Genomic DNA, 24,644 nt, shown 5'->3' with positions numbered 1-24,644 from the left:
CAATTATGTGACCGATTATGTGACTAATAAACAACCTATGTTCAGTTCGAAGAAGACTAATGACCTGAGGGTGGCGATAGAGGAGAGGTCATGGGGTTAGTCAATTAGTTAGGGTTCATCTTCCAGGAACCATGAATGCACTCCAAGTTTCAAGGCATTCTGCCCATTAGGTTTTGACTGAGATAACTTTATGATAACTTAAATGATGTGCTAGTGCACGAGTTCCCAAATTTTTCAGCCCACGACCCCAAAATAATGCGGCCATTGACTCGCGACCCCACCTAACCGTGGAGGTAATTTATGCACATAAACTTGGACGTTCGGTGCGCATTTGTAGTATGACTTTTTGACCCAAAATAATTTTGCGACCCCACCGTCAGTGTCCCGCGACCCCAAGTGGGGTCACAACCCCAACTTTGGGAACCCCTGTGCTAGTGGAAAGCTTGGCCTAAGGGTGGCACTAGAGCAGCAGTTCCCAACCTTTTTGGATCAGGGCCCACTTGAAAATCTCGAAAGCGTTAGCAGCCCAGTGAGCCCACCCACCTGACCCCTTAACATGGTAGTCAAGTGCATTCTCAGAGCATGTTTATTTGAATAATTAATCAAATCGTATCAGATTTTTATAAACATGTCACACCGATTGTGTTTAGGGTTGGACCAATGGAACCACACACACTTAAAGTTCATATTTATCAGTATCACAGTGATAACATATACTTGCTGAACGCATTAAGTTTCATAGCAATCTACCCATTTGCATCAGTCAACGAATTACAATCGCACACAATATAATCATTATGAAAAGCGAGAGGCTGATTGGAGTATCCCTCTCACTACCATTATATACCATCATCACAGGACAATACAAGCAGAGAAAGACAATTCTGCAAAGCATGAAATGTGGGATGTCTTAAACAAAAGATACCTTTGGCATTAACCCAGCAGAACATCTCATGAATAAATGCCCACAGCACATGAGAATATGTCTCCATTAACGCAGATATTTGTTTACGCATTTCCTTTTTATGGTGCTGGAGAATGCATTTTCCTTTCATTTGAAGCTAACAGCTGACCTGCGGAGGAATGAAATGAATGGATGTGATTTGGCTCTACTGAGCTGTAATCAGTGAGCCTTGTTTCAGCTGAAATACATTTCACTCGCCTGCATAGTTCAGGCAAGAGGCAATGCAATGCCAAGCTACCAAATATCAGCAAAAAATATCTGGTCTGAAAAATAAAATAAAACATACATCATGCATACTGTACGTTAAACACCTCAGTCTTAAGAACACTTTTACCATTGCTATGGCCTACATTAAAGAGGATGGGTGTGTGGGGGGGGGGAATTAATCATTACTCACAAACAGGGTGTGAAACAGAATGAGCTAAATAAAAGCAGATCACAGGATCAGGACATTTGAGCATAAAAACAGGGGGAGATGTTAACTCAATGGGATTTGAATGGGGGAGGGGAGGACTTGCACTTGGATTTGCCAGGCTGATGGCATCCCTATCTGGGTGTCAAACATGTACCGTGGGTGTGCTAAACAACATCCAAACATCCCCAAATCCCCCAGGCGCCTTTTGAAAGGCAAAGGAATCTAGGAGAGAAGGGACTGAAGAAAACAAGGAAGGGGGACAGAGAAAGAGAGAGAGAGATGGAGAGAAGAGAAGAGAGTGAGAGAGAGAGAGAGGGGAGAGAGTTTCAATAGGTAGGCTATCCTTGGAGCAAATAAAAGCCATGACATCATTGTATGGCACAGAATGAGGAGAGGGGATGCAAAGACCTAGAGAGAAGGAAGAGAGGAAGAGAGAGAGAGGGGGCAAAGACAGAGAGAGAGAGAGAGAGAGAGAGAGAGAGAGAGAGAGAGAGAGAGAGAGAGAGAGAGAGAGAAGAGAGAGAGAGAGAGAGAGAGAGTGCAGAGGACCAACAACCAGCCATTCTGCCTCCCGGGGCCCATCCCAAGGAATGGATAAGAGCTGAACAATACCCTCTCAATGAATGGGATCCAAAATCCCACAGGAGAGAGGGAGAAAAAGAGAGAGGGAGAGAGACCCTTAAATAGATGGGTGCACAATGCAACAAAGCATCTCGGGCCATGTACAGCAAAGGCGAACTGAGAATTTGAAACAGAGCAGTCTTTGTCCTGTCAGACCAGTGGGTGGCACCATGTGAGGGATTTAACCACCCGCCTCGTTCACAACGGAGCTCCCCCGATATATTGATCTGGTCATGTAATTCCACGGGTGAAAAAAAGCAAGAAAAAAAAGATTTGATCTGCCTTGGAAGCCTTGTTTATCGGGGCTGCATGACAGAGGCCTACGAAGAGAAGAAAGGAGAATGAGAAGGGCTTTATGTAACTTCGCAGCGAGGCTTTGCTCTCGTGTTCAAAGATTCCCCGGCTGTTTGTGATGCTGGCTCGGCAGAGACACGTGAGGCAGAGTGGAGCAGTGTTTGGGGAGGCGCTGATCACAGCACCTCCTCGCACAAGTCAAAATGTGGAGTTTAATTGCAGTCTTCATCTCCTGGTGTTGGTAAATGAGGTCGCAGCCTTCGCTGGGAGGGCTCAACAGGCACACGTGTGTGTGTGTGTGTGTGTGTGTGTGTGTGTGTGTGTGTGTGTGTGTGTGTGTGTGTGTGTGTGTGTGTGTGTGTGTGTGTGTGTGTGTGTGTGTGTGTGTGTGTGTGCACATGGTATGTGTGCGCACACGCATGCATGTGTGCATCTGTGTGCTCAAACAAAGAGCTTCTGCTCCTCAGTGATTACAGCACAGGAGCCGAAAGCCAGAACAGAGAAAATAAATTAGAATAACAAGAAAAGAAGTCTTTCATGTCTGATGCTTTGATAACAAAAAAAGAAAAGCAGGTCTCTGCTAACTGGAATTAGTTGCCTTCAAAGTCTACACTATATGGCTGGGGACAAGTTGACATGGAAATCGCACCCAACCAAATGGAACATTCTCTCATGAATAAGTCACAAATGAGGGAAAAGGAGGATGGCGTTTATATTTGGTGTTGTATATTTTTAGAATCTGTGGAAAAGACACCAGGAGGAGAAACAATGCGGAGGTGGAGGGATGCAAATGGAACAGTGCCAAACAAGTTTTACTTTACACACTGATCCGCTGGAATGTGATCTTACAGATAATTCAGTGACACATTTAGATGAACACCACCGACAGTGCTGCCATCTGTCACAGCGGCGGGTACAGTATATGGGACTCAGGTCAGCAGACAAGGTGGTGCCTAAAGCCAGATAAAGTTATAGTTCACACCAGCATGAATGACACAGCCATAACACAAACATACAGTACTGTACAAACTCCGGCTAAGACTACACTGGACGGTCTGTTCTTTATGTTGGCAACGTGAACACATTTCTCTGAACAGGAGGGACATGACTGTCACTGAATATCATTAGAGAGATCTGGTGCCACACCATTGATAGCAACTCTCGCACGCCAACCTGTACACATTGACAGGTTTGCATTATATCCATCTGGGTATCAAAGTGACTTGACCAACCCCCCCCCCCAAGTCACTCTCCAATTGACTGCCATAGGAGCAAGCTGTCTTCACGTCTCCATTTATGCGTTCCTACTAACAATAATGCCTGTTCTACTTAAGATCAAAGGAACAGAAATGACTCTCTCTTCTTCCTTCCATTCAAAAAATAATAATTCTGAGCCAATTTGCTCTTGATTGCAATTCAAAACTCGAAAGAGCCTCATCAACTGTTATCAAGCTTGTCTGAGACTATCAACTGAAGACGTTCTTTGATGTCTGGCCCGGCATATATAGACGGGCAACATTAGCCCAGTAGTCATTATCTTGGGCTTTGGAGGCTAGCATGTCTATATAATAAATACTGATATTGATGTACTGCATTATGAATGCCAGTGTCCCTTGGGGACGGAGCAGCCGCTCGGTTTTATGTCGTAGGACAGAGGAGCGAGAGGGGGCAAGACAGTAAACTGCACAGCAAAGAGAGAGAGAGAAATATAGCAGGCAATTGGAGGACTCTCAAACAGAATGACACTGACTGAGAGTAAAGGACATAAAGAGAGGGGAACTGAGAGAATCAACAATCCATCCAGTGCTTCAAGGTGCTCGTCCATTTTGTACACACAGAGGAGATTGTGAGTAAAGACCACATGCTATGCATTTTGGATATTTTTGGTGCACGACACGACGTGCAACCAAGTATAAATCAGGCATAAGTTTGCCTGTACACAAGTGTAGGGGTTCACATCAGCTGCCATAATTATTTGCCAAACCGGGTGGCACTTATGCAAGATGGATGCTTGTAGGAATTAGTTCCTCATTGGCTACAACTCATTATGCCTTGTCATCAGTCCTCAAGGTTGAGTCCTCTCTGCTGCATGCCAGTATCATACAGGCTTCTTTCAGACACAGGCTGCACATCATTAAACATTCAGGACACTAAAAGTCACTGAAGGCAAGCAGATGTGAAAATATTCACTTAAGTCTTTGTACTGCAGAGTCTGAGGATATAGCAATTTTGTTCTGCTTCCCACTTGTAATTCCTCAAATTCTCAGTCTTCTTGACATTCTTGAGTATTGATTTTAAACTGATCACGCAGGGGTGCCTGGTAGCTTAGCCAGTTGGTGCACAGAGCATATGGTCCTTGTGAGTGCAATGATCCAGGTTTGAGTCCCCAAAATTGTTTTCGATTAGTATTGGTCAAATAGTTGAAACCCCTTTTTTAATCGGTTGCAACGGTTACTGAGAAATGTTCACTGGAAGCTTGTAAGCATGTTGTAGCCATAGACTACAAACAAGACAAATAACGGCGTAGCTCTCGGACTTCATTTGGCCAGTCTGTGACGTCTGTGAACTATGACATCTGTATTATGTTGTCAGAAATCTCCATATTTGGGCATAGTTTCATCCCAATCTGACCTTCATTGACCCTCCATTTTAATTGTGGAGAGACCTCTTGCTTCAATAGACATACATGGGGCATAGTCATACATTACATGCATTAGGAGGCATGGCTCTCCCTACAAAATATGACGGCTGCGATGACGCATCACTCCAATGAACAGCAGTGGCCAGTGACAAAGATGCATAATTTAGGAAGACTAGACCGGTGCCCGTTGTGCACCAGCCTACTCAGGGACGATGCAAGTTGTGAATGCATGCCCCACCCGGTTTAGTAATACAAGTTGTACACGTTGTCAGAGTACCCGTTGTACCAGTCTGTCTGTCTGTGTCCCTTTTATACCCATATATGGAGATCTCTATTTCTGTCTGTCTGGCTGCCTGTCTTTTATGGCAACAAATGGACATCCCCGATATCATCAGTACATGCCCATACATGGGCATGCCCATATATGGGCATATCGGTCGGATATACCACAACAAGAACAACGCAGCAATGGTGGTGATATCTGATGGTTTACGGGCGAAAAGAAAAGGCTTCCATTTGTAACTCAGAGTGTACAAATGGAACCCAATGGACCCTTACAGATACATTTGGTACCATTTGTAAACCCCAGAGTTAAATTACCACTAGAAAATGTATGCTAGAGGAGTCCCTGTGCACATTTTCTATCTGTTTTATGTGCCTGCAAACAAAACAAGCCCCCAAGTAGGTATTTGAGTCAACAAACTGCTTTCTATTTACTCCCAACGGCTCATCTTGTTCAGCGGGAGCTCCTCCTCGGTCGTCCCAAGCAGGAGAGCTGTCAGCCGGGGAGGAGAAAAACACAGGTGTGTGTGTGTCTTTGACAGCTTGTCTATAAACGATCATGTAGTCGTGATAGAACATGCAGTTGCTCCATGTTTATTAATTTCACAACTACAACTTCCAAATTAAAACTTTACGCTAAAGACACTTTTGTCCCAGCAACCAAAATCACATGAATGAAGCGTCGTGGAGAATATATTCGCCTCCAGTGTGAACGCACCTTAATGTATGTAGCATGAGGAATCTAAGTGGATGATATTATTGATTAAAATTGGTTGGTACCTGCTGATGTACAGTAGTTTTACAGGAAGTAATCAAGATCGGATCTTTTGGGCATATATTGTTAAATATGTGCCCAATATGGAGGATATGCTCTAAAAGGGTTAAAGACACATTCTTCATTTTAGCTTGACTCAATGCATGCCCACAAAAACCAATATAAGAAAAGACAGGTGCACTGTTTAAAGGGCATAAGGCGGCTGGCACAGTCTGTGTTGTTGTTCTGCTTGGGAAAGCAGACCATACAACTGGAAACGGCTGCAATCTGCTAATTTGTGGGCAAAGTAAAGTTTCTGCCATTCCATCTGACAGGTGCAGCAAACAGAAACACTGTCTCAAAATTCTACACAGCACACAGTTTGATGCTTCGTCTGTGGATATGGTATCTTGCTACGCTCTGCGTGTCATTGTGAATGCATCCTGTGCTAATGGAATGCCCCCATACTGTACACAGTAAAATCATCTGTGTTCATTTAATACTGAGAGTGTAAGAATGGACCCAAATGGACCTGCATAGCCTATGTAATGGGTATATGATGTCCCATACTGAACAGTGAAGTCCCTCTGCCCTATTTGTCCTGCACCTCCTCCCTTATGCCTCTCTTCCTCTTCTTAGGACCACAATGGAAACAAGCCCTTTTTTTATGTATTATCCTTTTAGTAATTATTGTACTTGCTGTACTGTTTGCAGTTTGTTAATAAAGTATTCAATCAATCAATTATTCATCAATTTGACCCCTTCAGGTTCCTCATATCCATGCTCTTTTTCTACTGCATATCACCCTCCTCAGTAGACGCTGATAGGAAGGATACGGGAGCCTAGCTCAGTAGCTAATCCTTAAGCCTGATTCATGCTTTGTCGTACAACTGCATCATCAATACTGCGCCGAAAATAGCTGACCTACAAGCTCATGCGTTGTGAGCTTGTGTATCTGCGACTTTCGGCGAAAGTGGAAGAGGAGTAGAGGACTATATTCTAAACCAGGAGACAGGGTCCCATGTGACGCAGACATGTTGCATAGTTCTGCACTTAAAAGAGGGCTGTCTCACTTCTGTTGCCAAGGGTTAATATAGGTCATTCTCATCCCATTAAGGGCTGGGGTTGAGGATATTTACTGTTCTGTGTGCACTCACTGCAGCGTTCCCTCACAGCATTTCTCAGTTTTTCCAAGTGTGAAAAGGCACAAAATGGTGCAACGGCAGAAAAACAAAATGCACCATGACTCTTCATTGAAACCAATATAAAAATGAATTCCGGGGGAGCAGCAGCTCCCGTAAGCCTATTGCATGGTTGGGAAAACGCAGGTGTATTGATCCTTTAATTTCCATTCTGTATTCTTGGTTCAGACCACCTGGGGTGGAAAATGAAAAATTTGAAAAGGAAGAGAAATTAAATTGTAACGGCAAAATGGAAATGTGTTCTGCTAAAGAAGCAAGCGTGCAAGCCTCACATTGCATGGTCTCCTTAAAATCTCCTCCAAGGGGGGGCGCTCGGGTGGTGCAGGAGTCAAGTTCCTGCCCACCCCAACACAGAGACTAGAGGTTGAATCCTCCCCAATGTCTCCAGCTTGGCCAACAAATACAACTGGCACGTTCGGGGGAAGGAAGTCAGGCGTGGGGGGGGGGGGGGCAATCTCTGTTGCTGCACTAGTGACTCCTACATGTTGGTCAGGGAATAGCGTGTACCACCGCACGCGTTGCATGCTCCCAGTTTAACTCTTTACTGGAAAGTGAAAAGAAGCGGGCTGGTGGTATCACATGTAACGGAGGAGACATGTGCTCACCTACACCCTCCTCAAGACCAACCCGTAAGGATCAGCAGCGATAAAGGACTACAGTACAAGTAGACTTGGTCATTGACATTGACACTAATGCTGCGCTCACACTACAGGATAATTGGGGAGATTTGCGGTCAGAAACGCCCCTCCCGACAATAGGGGTGGCATTCCCGGTTTCGAGGCTGATTGAAACAGACGAAATGGCCAGATTATCCTGTAGTGTGAGGGGTTCAAAGATCCAAACGTAAACCTCGCGACTGAGAGAGACAATTTTACAATGAGACAGACGTGAAGTGAATGAGAAGACTTTTGATATGTTGCAAGAACACAACTGTCTATACAATGTGTGTGTCTTCCCAGACGCATCACAACCGTTCGTCCTTTGCAACGCAAGTTTAACCAGCTCCATTGTTTACTTCTGCTTCCACATGTGATCACTTGAGATGAGGTGCTACGTTGCTCAGCTAGGCACGATAATCTTAATAATACCCTGTAGTGTGTGATGCGCCATTAGTTTAAAATATTGTGTGTATGTCTATGATTATAGAGAAGATAATCTTATAAGATTATCAGAATCAGAAGCTTTATTGTCACATCACTGGTTTACAGAAGTAAAAAAGTGGGTGAAATTCGTTTTCGTGCATGGTTCCCATCGAATCGTTATTTCCATAGAAAAAAATAAATGGAAGAAGAAGAAGGGGGAGGGCAAGGGGGAAAGGAGATCAAAGTTATCTATATATTTACACATGGTCCCTGAGATAAGATATAAATGTGCGTGAGCAATGCATAGCAGCAGATGTACTGTATACTGTGCATGATATACTTATGGACGTTAGTTAAGGTGCTAGAAAAACACACAATAAAAAAGACAAAAGTCAGTGCGTTGTGCATGGGATTAGGGTGACAAAAATATCAGTGGGTGTCGACCGCATAATCCACATAAATTATCCTTATGTTCATGATGCATGCAACCCATTTCCACATAAATTATCCTTATGTTCATGATGCAACCCATTTTCAAAATCGGTTAGGATTTTAAAACTCCTGTAGTGTGGGCCCGGCTTAAATTGGGAGAAAAATGTGACAAAAGAGCAAAAGAATAGAAAAAGATAAATAAATAATAATACATCTCCTCCAACATGCTGTAGTGATAGGTACCAAACCATGTAATGAAGGAGGTATGAAGCGCCTTGTCTCTCAGCCTCCTGAGGGAGAGTGTTAATGAAGCAGGAGCATGGTCAGATGGGAGAGACTCCATCTTTCTGCTTGGGTTCCACACAATCAATAATACACAGATGGCACCTTGTCGCCTTGCTCTCCTTCTCGTTCCCTTTCCTTATTCTTTTTTTCAACTTAATCTTTGGTTGCCCTCATGCCTCCTTTTCCCTCTCTTTCCTTCCTCCCCCTTTTCCGCTCTTATCCAACTTAGCGGAGATGGTGTGATGACTCTGCATTGTAATGAGACTGACGCTGGCAGTTGCTATTATGGACTTATTTACTTCTCAGTCGTCACAATATTTTGGCATTCTGGAAATAACAGTGCATCATGCACCGTGCAATTCACAAACAGTTTTGACAGAAAGCAAACTTAACTAATCATGAAACTCAGATGGAAAGGAAAACCCCTCAGTAAATTCTAACTCTGAATACAAAGTTAAATCAGGTCGCCCCCCCCCCCCCCCCCCCCCCCCCAGTTCTTATTACGTCTACTAGCTCTGAGAGACCCAGTTCCTCCTGTGAGGCAACAATGACCCCTGCTGTTTAACAGAGGTACTGTAGCGTGCCTCCACTGTGTTTGGTAAAATTGTTGGTGAACTGTAGCTGCTCTCACTGCACCATTAACCAGACTTTCTGGAGCCCCCACCAGCTATATCCAGCTACGCCCACCAAGGGGATCATGTAGGTGGATTTAAATAAATTAATTCCTCTGTCATTAGCCTGAGGAGATCATAGTGGGAAAAACAACCAAGAATATCCTCCCACTGACATGCGCAAAGAGATAAAGAAAAAAAACATAGGGTTTTCTCTAGCTTAAGCCTACAGGCCCAAACATAAGGACGGCATTCATCTAAATGTGTCATTCCTAATTCTATTGCATGTCTGAGTTGGCCCCGTCTGTGGGCAAAGTGCTAAACGTTGTAGACAGTCATCTACAGTATAGTTGGCGATGAAAATCTTCCAGTCGCTCAAAGGCCTGAGATAACTCTCTGCATTATCTATGCAAAAGAACTGCCATCATGGTTGCTATTTATAATCCGTTATGATGATGCCGGGGTACGAATACAATACAACAGTAGTATTCACAGATTGGCAATATACATTTTTTATAAATAAAATTGACAAAATGTTTGTGATGTGACTACGTGTTGTGAGCATGTAGATCAGCTATTTATTAGCTATGATTTAAATAATTTAGACGATTTTTGTGGTTAAGTTGTTGAACATTTGCCTTAGCAGATCTACAAGCTCACAACGCACCCGTTGTGAGCTTGTAGAGCTGCTATTTTTGGTGTTGAGGAAAAAAGGAGCAGACATACAGTAGTACACTGTCTAATAAAAACAACAATATGAAGTAGAATTATTATTATGATTTAACCTTTTATACTTTGGCAATTCAAAAATAGCAGATATACAAGCTCAGAGCTTGTAGATCTGCTATTTTTGAAAAATCTTGAACATTTTTGCAAAGCTTTGAATATACATTTTTTAAGCGAACATTTGTAACTCAAATATTTGCTTCTGGGGGTCCCTGGAACAAAATATTTGTGATGGGGCCAAATACATATCATTTTGGGGGTCCTTGACATGAAAAGGTTTGAGAACCACTGGTATACAGCCCTTCAAACACACACACACAACACATAGTCCAATACTGACTAATGCCCAGCAGAGGGTAGAGGGCCTTGGGGCTTTGGATAATAGGACAGGACTCTGGACCAGTGTTCACCTCCACATCAACAGATACACCACTGGGATCAGTAGGAGGGGTTGGACTGCAGGATGCAGTGAAGGATGGAGAAAGAGGTGGACTGGAGCGCTCTGTCCAGGAAGCATAAACACTGAAGACATCTCTGGATAGAGTTGATAACAACTAAGCGTCTGCCAACTCCATTCTGCCCAGATCTGTGTGTGTGTGTGTGTGTGTGTGTGTGTGTGTGTGTGTGTGTGTGTGTGTGTGTGTGTGTGTGTGTGTGTGTGTGTGTGTGTGTGTGTGTGTGTGTGTGTGTGTGTGCGCTCACGCACATGCATGTTGGTGTGTGTGTGCGCTCACGCACATGCATATGTGTGTGTGTGTGTGTGTGTGTGTGTGTGTGTGTGTGTGTGTGTGTGTGGTGCGTGCGCGACTATACTTGTGAGGACCACATGTCCCCACAAGTTAAGTAGATTATGAGAGATAGATGTCATAGGACCATTTTCCTGGTCCTCACAAGACAAATGGTTGTTTTATCATACAAAAACATATTTAGAGATAACTCTCTAAATATGTTGTGAGCTTGTAGAACTGCTATTTTTCAGTTTTAGGTTAGGGATAAAAATGGCAAAAAAAATCTAAAATGTTGTTCAAAACACTGCTGCCCTAAAATGTTGATGACCTCAAAAGTATGGCAATACAAACCTGTGTGTGTGTGTGTGTGTGTGTGTGTGTGTGTGTGTGTGTGTGTGTGTGTGTGTGTGTGTGTGTGTGTGTGTGTACCTCAGAATCTTCAGTGCGAAGTCCCAGCTGGAGGACGGCGCTGGGAGACTTCAGCTTGGCTCGGCTAGACTGGGCCATCTGCAGGTTCAACTGCCAACCAACATGCTCCAGCTGGATCACATAGACACGCACGCACACGCACACGCACGCACACAAACACACACGCATTTGTATTACATACTTGTGAGGACATCAACATCTTGGGATGCCGATTTTATGAAAAAGTGTATTTCCATTTTTAACCCTAACCCTATATAGCTTAAGGAACCGAATAGAACAGGGCGCCACTACTCCATTGAACTTCAATGGACACGGCCGCCATGTTCTATTCGGCGCGTTCTTGATAGCGATGCGCTGTGAGCTTGTTGATCAGCTATTATCAACTAAGTATAAATCTGGCAAAAACTCAACCCTAACCTATAAAAGTCTAATCCTAACTCTAAACCCAACCCCCTGTTTTTTGAACCATGAAAACTATTTATCAAATTCTACTATACTTGTGGGGACATTTGGCCCCACAAGTATAGTGTACACACACAGACCCACACGCACACAAAAGTGTGAAATAACATTAGTAACTAGTCCCCTCCTAAATCATATTTAAATAAACAACACATATGATGGTTCAATTAGTAAGCTGCCCACAAATTGCAAATAACATAACATGCAGGTCTAACCGGCTGAAGGTGGATTTTAACTACAAGATTTCTTAAGCTATAGCCCCAACAGCCATTGTCCAAAATAATTACTCAAAGTGAACACAAGGCAGAGGCATTGCTGAGGAATATACTGCAGTAACAACTTCACGTCTAAACTTGTGAATCGGCACAGGAAAGCTTTAATTGCTGCTTCACTCTTTCACTGCCAGACTTATTTATGGCTGCGTGCACCCACTGCCAGCGATTTTCTTACCTATTCAAGTAGTCACAGAATATTTATCTCCAGTATGATCGATCCCCTGATGGTTGCTAATCACGGAGGGTTTCACTGTGCTTCCACGAAAAAGAAATGTCATGGCAACCTCTCGTTCGCTTGTTATACGCCGTTGAAAATAGCATGTCTCACCAAAAATACATAGTACAGGATTTTTAAGTAATAAGTTAAGCAGGAAGTGAATGGAGCAGTAAATCTTTGGATCGAGTTATCTCCTGGTTCTTTGTGAAAAAATGAAAATAAATAAAATAAAAAATAAAAAATAAATAAAAGTCGTCATAAGTCGTCCTTGGCAGTGAGGGCGTTATGACGATGTCTCGTCATAAGTCGTCCTTGGCAGTGAAGGCGTTATGACAATGTCTCGTCATAAGTCGTCCTTGGCAGTGAATGAGTTAATGTGGCTAAGATCTGTGTACAAGTATTTCTTGCCGATTTACTGACTGGCAAGCTGATTTACCATGTGCTTCCTCATCAGTCAGCTGCAGCGCTGATAGATTAGAAGCACTGAGCCGAGGTAAGGCAGCTAAGTGTTTTATGATGCGAGAGAGGCCGTATTAATAAACCATGCATGAGTTATAGACACAGAATGTTTCCCCAGCATCGGTAGACAGGTGTGACTACCAGGGAGGGATTGGAACACATTATTCACAACAACAACTTTAGCTGTGGCTTGAAGACCTCAGAACTGCAGCTGTCATGGTTTTTCTGATTTTGAACTTGAAATGACAGTTTGGCTTTGATGCCGAGTAGATTTGATGACATTAGAAATTGCTTCGATGCAATGCTTAATTACGTTGCTTAATTTAGAAATGCGTGGCTGTCGAACAGAAAAACAATTATTACCACGTCTAGCAAATGGTATTGGCAAAGTTTAGATTTTTGCTCACAAAATGGATTTTATGAGAAAGAGAGAAACAGTGAAAATGGGAGGCAGTTTGTCTATGGCATGCTAATGTTGTCGAGTGTTTGAACTCCTTCCACAAGAAGGATACAGTATGTGGCCATGACTAAGGCATCTCTGTGGGATTTTATGATTCACAATTATGTAACACAATACAAACTTATTCGCAATGAGTATCTCCCCCTTACTACCTAGACAATTCCTTTTGTACTAGTAAGTAAGTACGTAATTCTTGAGGGTAAATTCACAACTTGAAAAGATAGGGTCTGACGTGAAATTATTCCTAATGGACCCTTCGCTAAGCCCCACCCACTCCACTCTGTGACTGGTGGTGCGGAGTTAGTCACACCCAGGCCTGGCAGCGCCTGGCAAACTTTGCTTCTCACCCATTGACTTGCATGTTAAATGACGGCTTTTCCCCTTAAAAATAATCGATCATTTCAGCAGCAAGAGCTTCAAAATCTCTTCTAAATCTAGTCAACAAGGCCTGCAGTAGGCTATGCACTGGACAAATGTGCATGACATTATTTCAATAAACTAAAAACACGGGAAATGTTAGAGGGAGTAATAGCCATGGATACACGACGGTCGACTGTCTCGACCGTCATGGATGAACTTCAACCTGGTGTTTGCACTGTCTCCATTTACGGCCCGTACATCTACAGAAACGTTCATATTTCAAATATAAAGTGCTTATCCCATGGCCACGGATGTTACATTTACTGTATGTACGGGTTCTCAAAAGTACCCGTATAATCCGTGTTTGTTCAATAAAAAGCATTTTAATCTGATCGGTGGCCATTTTCTCCATATGCGTTCAACTAAGCGACCCTATCGGTTGGTAGGTGTATTGCACTCTGATACATTATAACTCTATGAGAACATGGCCACCGATCGGATTAAAATGCTTTTTATTGAACAACACAGAATATACGGGTACTTTTGAGAGTCCCGTGCATAATTTTAACATCCGTGGCCATAGCATAAGCAATTTATATTTTGAAATCTGAACGTTTATATAGATGTACGGACCGTAAATGGAGAAAGTGCAAACACCAGGTTGAAGTTGATCCATGATTGTAACAGGAGTTTTCATGTACCGCAGGGTAAGACTACAGTAGCAGTTAATAAATAGACGAACACATGAATGAATATACTTTAACGTGCGCAATTCGAAACAGGCAGCGCTGGGATTCTGAATTGTGTTACGATTACGGTGATTAGTATCATTGACACCACCTGGGCGAGTGAGTCGTGTAACTTTCCCAACATTAAGCTGTGTTCAACAACTCAGGCACAGCCATAGCCTTCCAGTTTAAGCGCAGAATTCAGCTTGGGAAAAGAACCCTCCAGTTGTGGATAAGTGGAATCTGTTGCTGGTTCATAGTCACCATAGCGTTATCGTGGTATTCCTGTTCTTGCTATTATGTTGCAAATGATTGTGTGTGTGTGCGGGCGAAATAACATTGACAGCTATGGCAGGTGACGAAAGTTTGCCAGACCTGTGCCAGGCTAACAACGGTTGCTAAGCTGGCATTGGACAATCGCTTTTGGGGTGGGGTTTAGCGAAGGGTCCATTGCCCTCAGGGCAAGTATTTCTCCAATCTACTTGCCCCATCTAAATTTCTACTTGCCCTGTCAAGGGGGTTCTGTTGCCAGCGAAGTGGCACTCACATTATCTAAAATCCACTGCCTGTTGATTGTGTGTAAAACACAATAAAAAAAAAGGGTATTATCTAATATATTACAATCAATTATTATATGTAATTGTTAGGGATGTCCGATTTTATCGGCCTCCCGATATTATCGGCCGATATTAGCATAAAAATTGATATCGGGAAAATATCGGTATCGGTTTTTGAAAAAAAAAAAAATTTTTTTTTTTTTTTTTTTTTTTTTTTTGCTTTATAAATAAGTTACAGGAGTTCTTACTGTATATGGTGTGTGTGATATGAAATTTGAGCTTACCCTAATCACAATAATCCCCGCATATATCGGTATCGGTTGATATCGGTATCGGTAATTAAGAGTTGGACAATATCGGTATATCGGTTATCGGTAAAAAAGCCAATATCGGACAACCCTAGTAATTGTAGGTGAGAATTGGTTCCAAATTCCATCAATTAACTTATTTGTAGCATGGACAGGAAAAAGCATTATGGCAGACATTTAAAGACATGCCAGACATGCTCAACAGAGCTCCAGAATAACTTTTCCTCTGGTAGTACTGGTGCAGTACTGTTGCTTTAACTGAGACTCAGCATTGCCTGCAAATGACATGATTTGAGAACTTGTAGATCTACAAGTTCTTACGACTTACTATGGATAACTATAGCAATTTCGTTCACCATTGTATTTCTTTCTATAGTTGGTGTGAACTCTGCCACTTGACTATTGAACGATTTTTAAAACTATATTTTTTGTTTTACAGTGTATGCTTATCAGCCTCACCTTCTTTGGGGCAAAGATGTTCTGCCTTAGCCTCTCCACCATCTCAGGGCCAGCAGTGGCCCAAGTCTGGGAGAACACCTCTGCCTTGTCTGGACTCAGATGGACTGCCTCTAGCTGCTGTTGAAGAGATGCCGGCTTCACATTATGATACACTGCCTGGAGACAATACAGATGAGGAGAGGAGAGGAGAGCAGAGGAGAGGAGAGGAGAGTGTATTATCACTGGTAAGACAGAATAAAGCAGTTCAATGGGAGGACACATCTGATGCCAATAAGATCAATAATCTAATTGTTGTTATCTTTTTTTGTAATAAAAAATATTACATGATTGGTCTATAATAGTATTTGGCAAGAATATGACAGGCCTTGCTCTTTTTTGCTGTTCTTGTAATCTGCTACTAAAGCCATCATGTTAAAGATTTAAAAAGGGAATCCATTTCTCTCTAGGCCGGGGCTCTTATTAAAGTATACTGCTGATATGCAATCTACTTCAGTTTGGGATATCATGGGTAATTTTAATACTACAAGATAAGACCCTTATATACTGACGTTATTAAACTAGATCACTGTTGGACTTTTCCTGTCTTGAAACCAATTACAACATATGTGGATAGCTGCCACTGGGGCAAATTGTTTTGGTCTTTGTAAAAGATACTTCTCACAAACAGGATATTATTTGCATCATAACTCAATTAAATTTAGGCTAATCCTTAAAGTAAATGTGGAGGAATGGTTTGTCTCTGGTTCTCTGTAGGTTCTTGCCATGAGCTTATCAAGTTATGTTCCTTTCTGACTGTGTAAAATGATTGAGTGTTCTGTCTTTTGTTTAGTTCAGAGTAGGCTACATACTGATAGTTCTCTTCTGCATGTAATAATGGCTATTCTTAATAAGATCAATGCCCTCAACAGAGTGAGGTGAATTTCCTGCTTAAAGTTAGGTAAACTCGGAAAAACAGGGTTATACTCTAGAGATATTCAGCCATTTGCTAATATTGACTGTGTGGCACACATTAAATGGTTCATAAAGTATGGTTCATAGACCTGCTAGGTCTACTAACTGGATTGTTATTTTATTATTTCCCTTTATTTTGTTCTTTCTAGAATAGAATGTAAAAATCCTTTAAAACATTTTTGACTGTGGCAACTGGCAAGTGTGTCGGGGAAACACTCAGCTCCTCAGAACTGCAGTCAAACCTTCAAAATACAATACAAAACACAACAGTGACCCCAGGTGGCCACTGGCCTCATCAGAGTTCAATACACCCTTTTCCTTACAGCAGCCTAATTACAGGGCCAGAGCTCAGCTCTGGACCTGTTTTGTTATTGGCAGTATTCTGTCACTTCTTCTTTTTCTTCTTCTGCCACTTTTCGCAGTTCTGGCTGAACCGTGCTGTCGCTTTTTACGAAACTCGGCCATATGGTAGATGGTCATGAAAAACGATCAAAAAATAATTCTCACAATCTTTCGTCCAAAGGTGGCGCTATAGCACTCAATTGAAAATGCCAACTTTGAACAGGTACAACTCATGCCCTGTTTGACCTACAGCCATGAAACTTGGATACACATATGCGTCTCCTCATGCTGAACAACTTTCACCCTCTGACTTTTGACCTCTGACCTTTAGATCTCCCACCATTTTGAATTATATGAAAAACAGTCATTGGCTCCTAACTTCTGCATTTTTTCACTTATGGAAATTCCGCCGCCTAGAAGTTGTCGGCAGAGGTCCAAAGTTCAAGTGTTAAACGTTTCGTGCAGATTGCTCCAAAATCCTAGGATTCCATAGATTTTAACTATTGCAGTTTTATGAAAATTATTCATCTGCGCCTAAAACATACATGCAGACTCACATTTCTTTGAAACTTTGCAGAAATGTACAGGGTCATTCCAAATATCACTGAAACCAATCTTACTCCAATTGGCCAAAGGGGGACGCTATAGCAATTTTTTGAAAATGCAGACTTTAAACAGGCATAAGTCATGCCTCGTTCGGCCGAAAGTCGTGAAACTTGCTTACACATGTGCCTTGACTCATGAGGAACACACGTATCGATTTGACCATTAAGCTCCGCCCTTAGATTTTCCGCAATTTTGAGCAGTTTGAAAAATACTTGTTTTTGCCAGTTCTGGCTTAACCGTGCATGCGCTTTTTACGAAACTCGGCCATATGGTAGATGCTCATGAAAAACTACCAAGAAATAATTTTCACACTCATTCGTCAAAGGGTGGCGCTATAGCACTCAATTGAAAGTGCCAACTTTGAACAGGTACAACTCATGCCCTGTTTGACCTACAACCATGAAACTTCGATACACACATGCATCTCTTCATGCCCGACAACTTTTGTGGTCTGACTTTTGACCTCTGACCTTTAGATCGCCCACCATTTTGAATTACATGAAAAACAGCCATTGGCTCCTAACTTCTGCATTTTTTCACTTATGGAAATTCCGCCGCCTAGAAGTTGTCGGCAGAGGTCCAAAGTTCAAGTGTTAAACGTTTCGTGCAGATTGCTCCAAAATCCCAGGATTCCATAGATCTTAACTATTGCAGTTTTATGAAAATTATTCATCTTCCCCTAACACATACATGCAAGACTCACATTTCTTTGAAACGTTGCAGTAATGTAGAGAGTCATTCCAAATATCACTGAAACCAATCTCACTCCCAATTGGCCAAAGGGGGGCGCTATAGCAATTTTTTGAAAATGCAAACTTTAAACAGGCAAAAGTCATGCCTCGTTTGGCCGAAAGTCGTGAAACTTGCTTACACTTGTGCCTTGACTCATGAGGAACACATCTATCGCTTTGACCAGTAAGCTCCGCCCTTAGATTGTCCGCAATTTTGAGCAGTTTGAAAAACACTTAAACCCAGGATTTTTCAGCTATTTGCTTGAAACTGTATCATCTGTGTGATCTCCTTTTTCACAGTTCCTTGTCTGTTGGTCCAATGGCGTCTCCCTTAAATGAGTGCCTCACAATCACAAGGTCGTCAGTTCAAGCCTCACTTGCAGACTTCATTTAAGTTGAATTGCAAACAACATGACTGTATCAATGAATACATGTGCAAATGGTAAAGATAACCTGAAATGCATATTTGAGAGTACATTTTTCATGTATGACATACTTCATTCTGAAAATAGCCGATCTACAATCTCAATCTATTCCGTTTCCATGGTGCTCTCTCTCTCTCTCTCTCTCTCTCTCTCTCTCTCTCTCTCTCTCTCTCTCTCTCTCTCTCTCTCTCTCTCTCTCTCTCTCTCTCTCTCTCTCTCTCTCTCTCTCTCTCTCTCTCTCTCTCTCTCTCTCTCTCTCTCTCTCTCTCTTCTCTCTCTCTCTCTCTCTCTCTCTCTCTCTCTCTCTCTACTTCCTAAATTTTTATCCCACGATTTTGTAACCCCTATTTTTTTCACCCTGGTGCCAATGCCTAAGCGTGTAATCCTGGGCACTACCTTCCCTCTGCCAACCTAGGGAGGCCAGGGCCGAGCTCATGCCTCCTTCAGTGCATGAGAGCCAACTGACCTTCTTGTCACCTGACAGGGGAGAGTTTCCCTGGTTGGACGTAGCGCGTGGAAGGAACACGTTATTCCAACCAGGTTCCCTTCCGCTCCATCAGGCGCCCCGGCTGGCCAGGGGAGGCAGTATAGTGACCAGGATTACTGCATGTTTTTTGTGAGGGGTACCTACCTTAGGAGACACGGGAGAACATGCAAACTCCACACAGAGAGGCTCTCTCTCTCTCTCTCTCTCTCTCTCTCTCTCTCTCTCTCTCTCTCTCTCTCTCTCTCTCTCTCTCTCTCTCTCCTCTCTCTCTCTCTCTCTCTCTCTCTCCTCTCTCTCTCTCTCTCTCTCTCTCTCTCTCTCTCTCTCTCTCTCTCTCTCTCTCTCTCTCTCTCTCTCTCTCTCTCTCTCTCTCTCTCTCTCTCTCTCTCTCTCTCTCTCCCTCCCTTGATGGCTGTGTTGTAACTAGTAAGCCACTAGTAAGCTGTCAAACACACACATTTCCTCTTCTAATTATTGCTGTGTGCTGAGGTTATGCTGCGTTCACACGGGCAGCTACAAAGCTACAGGCTACCATTCTTTTTCAATGGACGCCAGCGACATGAGGAAACAAAGATACATCAGACGTTTGTAGCTACTACAAAAGCTACAACAAAAACGTTAAGCTGGTTTCAACTTCAGCTACAAAGCTACAAATATGCTGTGTAGCTTTGTATCGTTTGTATGTACCAGTCTGAACGCAGCATTAGGTTAGGGTTGGGGTTACGTTAAGCCCACCACACCAGCAGTATTACCACTGAGACCTCTCTGAAGAACAGGCCAAAGCTTAACAATAAAATAATGAATAGATATAAGATGCCGCCCCCTTCAGCAGTAGTGGACAAAGATGGTTCAATTATGAAGACCTCAATTATAGCCACTAGAGGCGACATGGTACACAAATCCTACAAATGGTCTCCTAAGTGGGCACCGGCGTCCTATGTTCACTGGTACGTCCTATGTTTACTGGTACTATATCACGCGAGAGTGTGTTGCTGGGACAGAGAAAGGTCAATAACAAAGTACATTTTCTCCTGATTTGTCTCTCTGAAAAAAAGCCATTATAGTATGAAAATCTTGGGAATGTTGTGTCTTATGACGACCGGGTCCAAATTCTAGTTCAGTGATCATGGAGCTAAAGAACGGTTCAGAAGCTGTGTTCACGTTCACTCTTTTGGAATGAATAGACTCCAACCTGCTTCCGGTCTCCTAAAAAGGCGTCTGCCTACTTCGCGCAGATACGGGAAGTAAACCGGAGATGGTGAGTCTTGCTATTTTTTGTCTTGGTAGTGGATGAGGAGGTTGAGTGGTGGTCTGGGACCAGGAAGGTCCCTGATTCGATCCAGGCTCCACCGACAATTGCTCTGTTGGAAGTGTCCTTTTCTCTTTTTTTTTTTACGTTTTGTTTATTCATTTTTGTTTTTTTACATACTCACAAGTAATATAGTCATTACTGAGGCAAATAAACAGAGTATCTCCAGTCAAGAAAATGATTAAGTAACAGGATAGACAAATATCAAGTAAGAAAAAAGATAAATTGAATAAGGTATAAACAACAACAAAACAAAACAACAACAGACAACAAAACAAATACACAACGTAAAATCTCCAAAAACATGTACGTGTATAGAAAACAGTCTATGGTCTATAAACGCTACATTGAGTTAAGCACAGGTATGGTCATTGAAAGCAGTTATACATGTCAGTGAGGTGATAAGCAGGTATACACCAAGGGTTCATTACACATCAGATTGACTACATCCATATATGCAGGTTACAGGCTCATTCAGGTTCCGTTGGGGGATCAAGTGTAAGATTGTCAACGTGCGATAGAAAAGGCTGCCATGCCTTATAGAATTTTGAGATAGAGCCACGCAATGTGTACTTAATTTTTTCTAATTTTAAAAAGTATGTTGGAAGTGTCCTTGAGCAAGACACTGAACCCCTAACTGCTCCCGATGAGCAAGTTGGTAATATACCTCGCATGGTTCGAACATCAGAGTGTGTGTGTGTGTGTGTGTGTGTGTGTGTGTGTGTGTGTGTGTGTGTGTGTGTGTGTGTGTGTGTGTGTGTGTGTGTGTGTGTGTGTGTGTGTGTGTAGCACATTGCAAAACGCTTCAGATAAAAGCGCTATAGAAATGCAGTCCCTCCTTACCTGTTCCAGGATAAAGGCTGACGTCTCCAGGACTAGATTCAGAGCTTGCTTATCCAAAGATAGAGCAGTCTGCAGTTTATTCTCTTCATCCTCACTGAACACACGCTCACCCTGGAAGGACATTTCAAATAAAGTTTTAAATACATTTTTAAATGATTTGCTTTTGGCATGACCAGCTCAAAATGTCAATTATGAGAATAACATTTTAAAGCATACATTTATTTTTAAACTTATTTTTCTTTAGTTAAAGGTTGGGTAAGTGATTTTCTTTGGTTAGAACAGGAGTCTCTCTCCAGCTCCTTATGAAACAGAAAATGCATTTTCAGATCGGGGTACCAATTTTATCCAATCAGGATAGAGAACTCAGTCAGGATACAGATTAAACAAGTGAAATTGAAAGTGATGACACAAAGAAATGAGCAGACAAAATTGGAACTGGAACACTATGAAAAATTAAGCTGATAAATGTGAGCTCTCTCTTGATTTGACTGAAATTTTGTCCTGAACATATGTATTTACTCTTTATTAAAGAGCTGGAGAGACAGGGAGACACCTGTTACTGAACAAACACTAACACTGCCAAACAATATCACTTACCCTACCTTTAAAATAATACATTTTGTCTGGTTTATAATAATCATGAAAATACCATTTCTGCAACAGTTGTGTTTTTGAAGACACAGAATAACACACCTTCAGATGAAGCTTCTGAATGATGCGGGAGATGAGTCTGGAGAGCTTGTTCACGTCAATCGTGTTGATGAACGTCACTGCTTCTTTTATACTGTATGGATAATGAATCCAAACGCCACAGATAATACCACTGCCTAGAGACACATATTATATATTGTATTAATAGTATGTAATACATAATAATGTATTGCCACTCTGGTATGATGTTAATTATGCTACTCTGGGGTCCAGGCTCAAGTCAAACCCCGGAGTTTGATTGATAGAATACTTTATTAACAGTTTGCAAATAGTACAGTGGTACAAATCGTTAAATTCTGTTTTAAGCTTAGAAGACTTTTCTAGGACCAGTTACAAATTGCAGACAGGTGCTCTTTTATGGCGTTTTTTGAAGGAGGGTTTTGATGTCAGTAGAACAAATTTAACCCCATGTTTTTACCGAATCTGGGTTGAGCGAGATCAGTGGAGCTCCCACTGATGTTGTGCCTGTGTGTGTCTTTCACGTTATTGAAGAAGTTTGACAGGTACATGTCCCTGTCCTCTTCAGTATCTTTTAGACCAGGCCCATTGCAAGTTGCTGTACTCCGTCTTCTACCCTGAGCCATCCCACCCTAGCATAATGAGCAGGGGTTAGGTTAGCCATGGTTCACATGACGCTTGTTACAGTCATGTTTCAGGGTTAGGGTTAGGTGAGTTCTAGGTGTGAGGCCAAGTAGTAACCTGACCAGTTTGTTTTGAGAGGTCTGAAGCTTGTTTTGAATGCCTTAATTCACTGACCAACGAGGAGATCCTCTGCTTAAGAACCCCCCCCAGCCCCAACTGTTTACTGTACTTATATTTTTGATACTAGTGTTTTATTGCTACTAGTGCTGTCTAGGATATAGTATTGTATATTATTGTAATTTGTATGTCTTTAAATGTCTATGAATTGAATACACAGGACCTCAATGGAAACAAGACTGTACTCGTGGTGTTTGTATTTCTGTCTAATAAAGTATTCAATCAATTCAATCAATCAATCAATCCCTTGGTTGACTTTCCTGATTACTTGTGTTGCCATTTTTTCACTGGAAAGATTGTCATCTAAAATACATCCCAGGTAGGTGATTTCTTCTCTCCTCATAAAATTGTCACCAACTTTGACCGTCAAGTCTTTGGCCTTGCAGAGGTTAATTCTGGACACAGTTTTGCCCAGGTGTAATGAATCTGATAGTTTGTTATCAGTGAGCCAGGTGTAGATTTTATCGAGTTCAGACTCAAAGCTATGGGCTTTTTCAGAGCGATGGTCCCAACCACAATAAGGGCAGGCTCAATGTCCCAACAAACTATAGCCTAAAAGCCGATAACAGGAGCAGAGAAAATAAAAACATAGCCAAGAAAAACACTAGTCTCTAACTCTCTATCTATCACTATGGAGGATGCATGGATGCTACACTGTGCAGCCCTGCCAGTCCATAGCTAAGGGTGCTGTCATTGACGAGGCGCTAGCTGTAGATACGATTCAATTTCAGCCTACCTTTGTGTTTCTTTAATAACAGCTGCCATTATTGCCACTTATTGTCTTCCGTTACTTTAAAACAATGTTTGATTTGGTCAGAGCATCATCATAAAGCTACCATGTATCCCTTCCTGTTGCTGTCACAAGACTATGCACGTGAGCGTCAAAGCTGCGTAAAACATACGCTCATTCATGTCACGTCTACTGTAGACTGAAATCTACTCGCTCTGTATTCTGCTGGCTGGCAGATCCGGTCTAGAGCGGATACGGAAACGAGTTGTGTGCGTGTGTGTACCTAAGTATAGTTTACCGGATATAGTAACGTTCTCAAGACCGGATCTGAACACTAAGCAGTAAATGTAAAGCTTGGGGACGCGAGTGTATGTCCACTGTATTATAATGAGCAACATATATCCATATATTCGTTGTGTGAATTGAAATCTGGGGGTAAAAAGATTATAGTTCACTTTTTATCAACTAGTAGTAGGGGACCATGGCGAGGCAGTCATTCTGGCGTCATGGTTGCACATAGATAAATCTATGGTTGCACATTATTTTTAACTCTATGGGTTGCACACACTCTGCGCATGAGCCTTTTTACACTTGTCAAGCCAAGAAAGTTGCGCGCCACTTAAGCAGCAACGACTTTTAGACAGTGGTGGAACTTGAAGTAATCAAATTTTTTACTTAAGTAAAAGTATCAATAATACAATGCAGAAATACTCTGTTACAAGTAAGCCTACAAGTCTGGTATTCAGAATTTACTTGAGTAAAAGTATTGGTATCAAAATGTACTTTTTAAAAGTACTCATTATGCAGAAATCTTCCATTTCATGTTTTGAAAATAGCAGATCTACAAGCTCTGTAGTTGTTAGCTTGTAGAGCGGCTATTTTCAAATAGCCGAAGTCTATATAGGGCTTGGTAAGTGCAGTACTTTAGTACATGTACTAGTTACTTTGCACCACTGCTTTTAGACATAATCATGATACTACCTAAAATACCAAATCGTA

At 42.1% G+C, this 24,644-nt stretch overlaps 1 protein-coding gene across 1 annotated transcript in view; it reads right to left on the bottom strand.

Annotated features, from left to right (window-relative positions):
- Positions 1 to 23,773, bottom strand: part of commd10 (COMM domain containing 10) — a 74,123-nt gene extending 50,350 nt beyond the window's left edge. The window contains exons 1-5 of the mRNA XM_084054300.1: positions 23,652 to 23,773; positions 22,139 to 22,229; positions 21,446 to 21,556; positions 15,752 to 15,907; positions 11,467 to 11,577 (exon numbers count right to left, since the gene is read on the bottom strand). Of these exons, the coding sequence (XP_083910426.1) occupies positions 11,467 to 11,577; positions 15,752 to 15,907; positions 21,446 to 21,556; positions 22,139 to 22,229; positions 23,652 to 23,680 (498 nt within the window). The 5' untranslated portion in view covers positions 23,681 to 23,773. The remainder of the gene's footprint in view (positions 1 to 11,466; positions 11,578 to 15,751; positions 15,908 to 21,445; positions 21,557 to 22,138; positions 22,230 to 23,651) is intronic.
- Positions 23,774 to 24,644: the final 871 nt, after the last annotated feature.

This window comes from Gymnoscopelus microlampas (assembly GCF_963454915.1).
Source record: "Gymnoscopelus microlampas genome assembly, chromosome: 4".
Lineage (NCBI taxonomy): Eukaryota > Metazoa > Chordata > Actinopteri > Myctophiformes > Myctophidae > Gymnoscopelus > Gymnoscopelus microlampas.
This window is presented reverse-complemented; position numbering and strand designations above follow the sequence as displayed.